The following is an 8,192-nucleotide window of genomic DNA, read 5'->3' as shown; positions in this document are numbered from 1 at the left end:
CGACGTAGGTAGCAGCACCAACAATGGCTTCTGCTGATGCAGTTCAAGCTACGCGCATAGTGGCAGTAAATACCTGCTAACATGCAATGCTGCAGTGCCGAAGTCGCTGTGAAGCCACTGAAAATGTCACTTAAACGATTCTGCCCAAGCAATACTTCACCATGCTGCTCTGTTACAAGCAGACACTGGTGCCGCTACTAGAGGCCTATTGCTGCCGCTGCCGCTCACGGCGCACAGCAGCTCGCAGGTGCTGCGCTTCCGACACCTGCTGCTGCAGTCTTTGCTCATGCTGCAGCAGCAGTTTAGTGGGTCATTGTTTGTTAAGGAAAACGTTAAACAAGCTAGGCAGACGGGGTGAAATTGTCAGGAAGTCGAAAATACGCAACGGCAGTACTGCAATGCAATAGCAGCAGTGAAGTTCCATCGACAGCAACTTTTGATAGAACAACATCAGAGTCAGTGAACGCTAGGAAGTCCCAGCAACTAATGAGCTGCGCTAGTCTTGATACTGCTTTGGCTGCTGTCCAGCAGCAGATGCTGCTGGTGTTGCTTTTGCTGCTGCAAGTACTTCCCTTGAATGCGGCAGAACAAGAAGTGAAATTCCTATGGCATTTGTATGAATTGCTCAAAATCCTGAGAGCCACAGCAAACAGTCGATACCTACGTGCGTGCAGCTTCTACGTAAATGCACTGAAAGAGTAGTGAGGAGCGGACGCTGGCAAGCCGCGGGTATTTCATGGATAAAAGAAGCCAAGAGAATACCAAGCGTGTGTTTGATGCATTGTTCAATTGTTCATATAGGTATGCACGCAAGCAAATTGACACACAACAAATGAGCAAGCACCCATGTGGTGGATAAAAGACGGACGTACACACATATGGAAAGGGGACTAGACATATCTGTACATATATATATACATACGTGTGTACGAGATCATATGCATAATCGCCAAATACATTACTCATCTCAAGCAAACCCAGCCTCATCTCCGGCGCTCACTTGAAGAGTCACACGCCCGTCTCCGTCAATATCTCCAGCGCGGAGAATCGCGCGTAGCTGCACATCTGCATGCATCCAAAGACAGCGGCGACAAAGCAGCGACCTGCATGTACGGCTATCCCAAAAGCAGCAGTAGCAGCAGAAGCGCTGACAGCGGAAGAACAAGAGCAAATGCTGGTGCCTACCTAACGCCTCAGGGTCCTCGTGGCTGAGGCTTGTTTCCTTGATGCAAGCTTTCAGGTCACTAAGCCCCAAAACCCCATCCCCTGAGCGGTCCAACATTCGGAACGCTGCCCTGCAGGTACGAGAAAAAACGCATGCGCTCCCCGCACAAATTTGGGATTCAAAAAGCAATCCAGACACCACCACCAGCATCTGCTGCAGCCGCTGCGGCATCTTACGGCGGGTAACACCATACAAACACTATTACACTAAACGGCGCAAAACGTAGGAAAAACCAGGGCAAAGTCTTCAAAGGCAGCATGCCAATGCAAGGGAAACAGATTCGGGCCGCCACAGCTCTTGCAACAGCGGCAACCAAGCAGCGAGAGCAACAGCACCAAAGTCCTCTTGCCCACTTGCGGAGAGAAGGCTGGGAAGCCAAAAGAGATGAATCTAAAGTTGCGGCGAGAAACTCTGAGAGTTCGATCGCCCCGCTGCCATCTCCGTCGATCTCGGCTCCAAGCAAAAGCAGCTCGAAGTGAAGAAGCAGCCAGCGTGACACCCAGGACACCCATGCATCTTCATCCTGCAGCTGCAACTCTTGCTGCTGTTGTTGCACTGCCTCTACTGTCTGCTGCTGCTCCTCTCCTTGCTGCTGTGTATCTTGCCGCTGTGAATGCTGCTGCTGCCTCTCTTGCTGACCCTGTTGCTGTGGAGGGGCTCCCACGCCAAGCGCAGCTGCAGCCTTGTCCTGGGCTGTGTCTTCCTCAGCTTGGAGACTCAGTTGCCCCAGAATTGCTGCGAGCAGCAGAAGTGATAACATGCCATCTGCAAAATCGCGATAAGACAACAGACCATCTCCGTCTTGATCAAATGACAGAAATAGCAGTTGCAGCAGGCGTCGCTCCCGCAGCAGCTCCTCGCCAGCTTCGTTACGGGAACCGCGCAACCTCCCGCTGCTGCTGCTGTTGCTGTGTAGCTCGGATATGCATGGGCTCGACTTCAAGCAGCGAACAGGGCAGGTGTAGCTGTCCCCCCCATGCTGCTGCTGCTGGCTGCGGATGTCACTAACACTGGAAGAATGGGTCTGGCCGCTCCCAGCAGCGTGGTTGCTGCTGGTTCCAGTACTGCTAGTGCTTGCCGTCTGCAACACCAAGAGCGCCTGCTGGCTGTTGCACCCCGGAATATGTCTTGGGTTTGATGCGGAGTGGCAGATGCAGCAGCACGACGGAAGCGGCCTTGCTCCTTTGCATGAGCAGCAAACCCAGTCTACGCCTGCTGTAGCGGCAGCAAAGTCTGCTCTACTACTGCTGCAGCTGGGAGTGCTGCTATTGTTATATCGATTGTAAGAAGGATCTCCACATGTATGCGGAAGGTGGAGTAGCTGCTGCCCGACACTGGGGCTTGGAGACGGCGGGGCGCTACCCCTGACAGCAACGGCCAAAGCCAGCAATGCCTGCCGCCGCAGCAACGGACCCTGGGTAGCCGCTCGCAGCCGCCGCAGCAACTCTTCTGCTGCCGCTGTGTAGTGCAGTAAATGAAGCTCCTGCTGTCCGAGGGTACAGACGTAACTCAGGGGCTCCTGCTGTTGCTCTATTTGCTGGCTTCCAGCCCATATTGAAGCTAAGCAGCCCACGCCAGCAAGGGCTGCAAAATTGTCGCTGCTGTTATTGTTGTTTGGGACGCTCGCCGCTGTTAAAGTCTGCAGCCACTGCAGGGCAAAAGCCACACGGCGCGGGATGTGCAGGTGCGGCTCGCGTTCTCTAGGAGCTTCCGCATTACATAAGTCCCCCAGTGACGCTTGCACGTCCTGCTGCAGCTGCTGCTGCAGTTGCTGCTGTAGTGGCTGCACCGGCCGCTGCGGTGGCACTTGCTGGAGTGGCGGCAGCGTTGATCCTTCTTCGCGCAGCACGGTGGTTCCCCTGCCAGCTGCTGCGGCCTCCTGCATAGCCAACGTAGCTGCAGCAGCCGTCGCGCCCGCCAAGGCCGCTGGCGTGGTTGGAGCTACTCCAACAGCTGCAGTGGCGGTCGTTGAGCCAATGGCATCGAAGGGGGAACACACTACAGGGTGCGGAGACGGTATCTGGGGACCCTGATGAACCCAAATATCGCCAACCGTGCCAAGGGGGGCCATCTCTATGGGCATGCTGCTGCCTCTCCTGCTGCTGAACCGGCTGCAACAGCTGCTGCTGCTGTCCCTTCGCTGCAGCATGCCAGTAGGCACGCCTAGAGACTGTAGAAGACTCCGAGTTTTGGCCTTATATCGCTTCCGGCGCAGCGATAGCGGCGGGCTGCTCGCTTCACAAGGGTTGCTGCTGCAGGAGTCCCAGTTGCGGTAGCTGCTACTGTTGGTACTACTGCTTCCAAGTCTCCTTCGGCTGCAGCCGCAGCTGCCTTTCGATATGCAGCAGTTTCCTCCGGGGTGTGAGAGACATCCAGTAGCACATGACCAACTATGTGTACTAAGCCTGTCTCTTGAACAAGACAGAGCTCCTCCAGCGTAGTCATTGCAGTTGGAATTGCTGCTGCTGTCACCGCTGCAGCTACTGCTATTGCTGATACTGCCATAGTTTCTCGCTGTCGTATTGGAACACCAACACAAGAAGCAGCTGCTGTCTTCCAGAAATTTCAAACGTGGGCGGGATCCGACAGTTGCCGGTTGCTGCTGCTGCTCTGACTCCCCTTCTTCTCGCTTGTGGACTTCCTCATCCGTCCTTTTCTCAACAGCGGCCATATCTGGCAAAGCATCTGTACCTTCCCAAGGCCACTTAGGGACGCCTGACAAGCCGCGACCAAAGGGGAGAGAAGAAATACATTTAGTGACCTCTTCTGCTGTCGAGGCTGCAGCAACAGCAGCGCAAGTCTCGATGAGTCGGCAGAGACCGGCAATGCGCTGCCCTAGCAGCCGTGCCGTTGCAGAGGCTGCCAAAGAACGACTCCCTGAGCATTCTTCCTGGCACTTCTCATCTTCTGTTGCCGCGGCGATTTCTGCTTCTTTTGGCGTTCCGTCTGCGACTGTTGCTGTTAAAAAGGAGTCTGGAGAAGCCGGAGCTGCAGTGCCCTGGCAAGAGACACTTCCGCGCCCGCTAGGGGATGTTTGACCTCCCGCAATCGGCTTAGAGCCGCTGCAGCACGAAGAAGCAGCAGCAGGCGACACCGCCAATCCCGCAGCGATTGCAGCAGCAGCTGCTGCAGCCGCTGCTGATGAAGAAGCTGCTGGTCCAGCCGCAGAACAAGTGAGCGGCGACAGATGCGGCATTGAAATGCAGCGGCAGCGGCGCGTGTCGGCGGCATTGCAGGCAGCGAGAGAGGAGACGCAGCGAAGTGGTGACAACCTTCTGCTGCTCCAAGTGCCCGAAATCGACGTGGGGACTAATGCATTGGCTGCTGCCGCTGCTGGGATCGGCAGGTGGAGCGGCAATAAGCTGCTGAAGAAACTGCTGCCAAGGGCTTCGCCCACAAGTAATCTCCAGGCAGGGTCAGGCTCCAAGAGCGCAACAACAAGCTCCAGCGTTTCTGCAGAAACCTCTTTCCACACAGGATGCGTGAACTTCAGCTCCCCGTGCAGTACCTGCAGCAACAACAGCAGCCATACGAAAAGCAACTGCACAGCCTGCCCTAAATGATACCCTGGCACAAAGGGGCTCAAAGGCTTCAGCATACTTCAAGCACTCACAGAAGATGCCAGCAGTCACAACAGCAGAAGGAGCAACGGCAGCAGCAGCGAACCCGATGCAGCACTGACATTGTAGGCAACAGTTGCATCGTCTGGGCCGTCAAAGGGCAGCTCCCCACACAGAAGAAGATAGAGCATGACGCCACAACTCCAAGCGTCCGCCCGCTCTCCATCATATCCCAGAGGTTGCAGGCGATCCTGCTGCTCCTGCTGTTTCTGCGAACCCTGTCGCTGCTGCTGCTCCTGGGACTCCTGCTGGAAAGACCCATCCTCTTCTTCATGCTGTCGCTGCTTCTGCTGCTGCAACTTTATAGCATTAGTCTTCTCTACTAAGTCTGCTGACAGCCGCAGAACCTCAGGAGCTGCAAAACAAACAGTCCCAGCGATGGAGTGCAGCAACCTCTTCCCGTCCTCCTGTTCCTGCTGTTGCTGTTCTCGCTGCTGCTGTTCCTGCTGACGCTGCTGCTGCTGCTGCTGCTGGCAATTCTCATCCAAGCCCGTGAGCTTTTCACTTTGGCGATGTAATTCGTTTAAAGCACTGCTAGGCGCGGACACAGAATCACGCGGACAGCACGGTGAAGCAAGGGGTGCAGCAGGAGAGGAAGCAGCAACGCCTGCAGCCACTGCTGCCTCGACGAGATCCATAAGAGACTCCCTTCGGGGGGCACTTGGGCGGCGACAAAATCGCCTCGCCAAACCAAAATCCGTCAACTTAAGCGTCAAACTACCCGGCTCAGCTAGCAAGAAGTTTTCTGGCTTTATGTCTCTGCAGCAACAGCAGCAGCAGGAGCAGCGGCTGCAGCGGGAATGTAATGTGAACTCAAAAAGGTTGACTACATTTTCACTATAGGCAGAAGCAGTGGCAACCAACGCAAACACACCAAAAAAATGCACTGCTCAACCAACCAATGTTAGACCAACGAGCAATCCCTATGCGAAGCAGGCATCAGCTTGGGTGCAGCTGCTGCCTTTATAACATCCATCAACTACAGCAGCAACAGCGTAGCAGAGCAGAAAGATCAAACCTGGCGCTGCAGGGGACACACCTGTGGCAGATTCCATGTTGATGACAGCAGTGTGCAGCGGCAAGCACCTGGTACATGATCAGGGCTGCTTCTTGCCTAGAAAAGCGCGGATGCACACAGGAACCCGAAAGGCAACAGCGGCCCGAACACGGTGCGCTCTTAGCCAGCTCGTCGAACAGCTCCCCCCCGCGGCATAGCTCCATCACCTGAAACAATGGGCAACGAGGCAGCGGTCGCTGCGGAAAGTAACTATTGTACGTAGCAAAATGCCGTTTATCTAGAGCTGCTACAGTGACCACGGGCTGCTCAGAGGCCAACATGAGGATTGGAGGAGCAACCATCCCAGAAAATGCACACAACTGGTGCAGCAGCAGCAGTTGCTACTGTTCAAGTACTATAAATTTAAGCACCGCCTCCAGCAGTCGCGGGGAAGTAGGTGCATAGAGAGTGCGGTGAAACGTTAATTACGCGAGACACAAAGTGAGGGAATAGATCGAAAAAAAGACAAGCAGAGCGTATTAGGAGACAAAATGATTTAGAGATGCTGAAGACAGGCCAACAAAGAAGACAGGAATGACAGGACTGGAGAAGTAGCGAAAGCAATAGTAGGTGATGCAAGTTTACGGACTAATAACCAGCTCAGACCGAGAGTGAGACAAAGGCGCACGCAAGGAAACTGACGCGAGGGAGACAAGGACGCTCAAGGACGAACACAGTCACACAGAAGAAACAAGTAGACTGAGGCGGCGAAGATGAGAGGGGACAGAACGAGAGGGAAAGCTAGAGGATGCAAATCGAAAGGATTGAAAAAACTGGGCAGACACTCACCACAAAGAAGTAAGCTGTGTCGTCAAAGCATTCGAAGACCTTCACGATGTTTGGGTGATCTATTTCGCGCATTAGTGCTACCTCCTCGCGAGCCATTGCCACGGCATGTGGCGTGCTGCACAACAGCAGCGGCAGCAGAACCAATGGCAGCACATAGTACGGCGGCTCAACCTTCGGCAGCAGCAACACCAGCACCCCTGGTTGCAGCAAAGAAAACCGAACGCATGCAGTACGTAGTATCAAATTTAGATTTTCTCCCTCTGGTTTTTCCCGTCTCTCTGCTTTCACGAGATTTGGACATAACAGCGCGTTGCAACAACAGAAATAGCAGCAACAGCAGAAGCAGCAAAAGCGGCGTGCCTCTTGGGTATGCGTTTGACGGCCCGCTGTATTCCCGATAGTCTCTCAATGGCCACGAACACTTCGCCCCAAGAACCCGCGCCGATCCGCTGCTTGAGCACGTAGTGCTGGAAGATCTTGCTGGTCAGCCCAGTTGCAAGCTGCAGAGAAAACAACAGCGGCAGCAACAGCAGCAGCAGTGTGCCTCTGAGGGTAAGTCTGCGGAGACAACTACATCAGCAATGATAGCAAAATGAGAATTAACAGGCAGTTCCAGTAATTCACCCCGCTCTCCGGGTGAAACTCCGAGTGAAGCCCTTTGCAGTTCAGAATAACCCTAAGCGGGTATGTGTAGTCTTTGGCATCGTCCCTGTCATCTGCTCCGTACAAACGCTGTAGTTCCTCCACCGGTATATTTGCTGCTTTCCCAACGTGACCAGGTGTTCTAGACCAGTCTGGTGCCTGAAATGCTGTTGCTGCTGCCATTAAAGTTGCTGGTCCAGAACCTGCCGCTTCCAACTGCGCCGCTTTTGGTGTCACGGATGATGCAGATGCTGCTGCTTCCGCCACAGCTGGTGTGTCCGAAGCTGCTTCTGCTTCGGGCTCTGTTGCTTTCGCCACTGTCGCTGCCGCTGTTGTCGCTCGCACAGGCTGCGGGAAGTCCGCCGTCCTCTTGCTGTGGGCGCCACTGCTGCATCTACTAATTCTGCCATTGCCACTGCTGCTGTCGTTGCCATTGAGGCTGTCGTTGCCATTGAGGCTGTCGTTGCCAGCCCCTGAAGCTTCGGGTTCTCCATTCTCAGCGCAAGAGACCACTTCGCTAGCTTTGGTCTGGATGTCAACCCCAGAAACAGAGGGCTTGGGGGGCCTTGTCCTACGGGACAGCGTTACGGCTTTCATTGCCATGTTCTGCACGGCTGAAGCAATCGTGTCTGCAGCCTCGTGCTACGCTTCGGCTGTTGTGTTCGATCCCCTTGCACCTGCTCTATTTGCTGCTGCCGTTGCAGTTGCTGTTGCTGTTGGGAATGGCTCTGCTGCTTTGTCGCTGTTGCCCCTTCTCCACTCGCTGGTCCTACTGCTGTCACTGCAGTGGGGTGGATGCATCTGGGATATGTGGAAGGCTCTCGTTACGTGTGAAGGAAGCACAGAGTCGTGCTGGCGG

General features: G+C 54.8%; 1 protein-coding gene across 1 annotated transcript; it reads right to left on the bottom strand.

Moving 5' to 3' along the window:
- Positions 1-967: 967 nt before the first annotated feature.
- Positions 968-7,936, bottom strand: ENH_00040940 (CAM kinase, CDPK family, putative; the record flags this gene model as incomplete). The annotated part of the gene is made up of 8 exons (XM_013579878.1): positions 968-1,065; positions 1,186-1,295; positions 1,579-4,733; positions 4,908-5,604; positions 5,885-6,069; positions 6,692-6,806; positions 7,112-7,191; positions 7,316-7,936. The coding sequence occupies 8 exons, from the start codon at positions 7,934-7,936 to the stop codon at positions 968-970; spliced, it is 5,061 nt and encodes a 1,686-aa protein (XP_013435332.1).
- Positions 7,937-8,192: the final 256 nt, after the last annotated feature.

Source organism: Eimeria necatrix, genomic scaffold (genome assembly GCF_000499385.1).
Source record: "Eimeria necatrix Houghton genomic scaffold, Enh_scaff2, whole genome shotgun sequence".
In the NCBI taxonomy this organism is placed as follows: Eukaryota; Apicomplexa; class Conoidasida; order Eucoccidiorida; family Eimeriidae; genus Eimeria; species Eimeria necatrix.
This window is presented reverse-complemented; position numbering and strand designations above follow the sequence as displayed.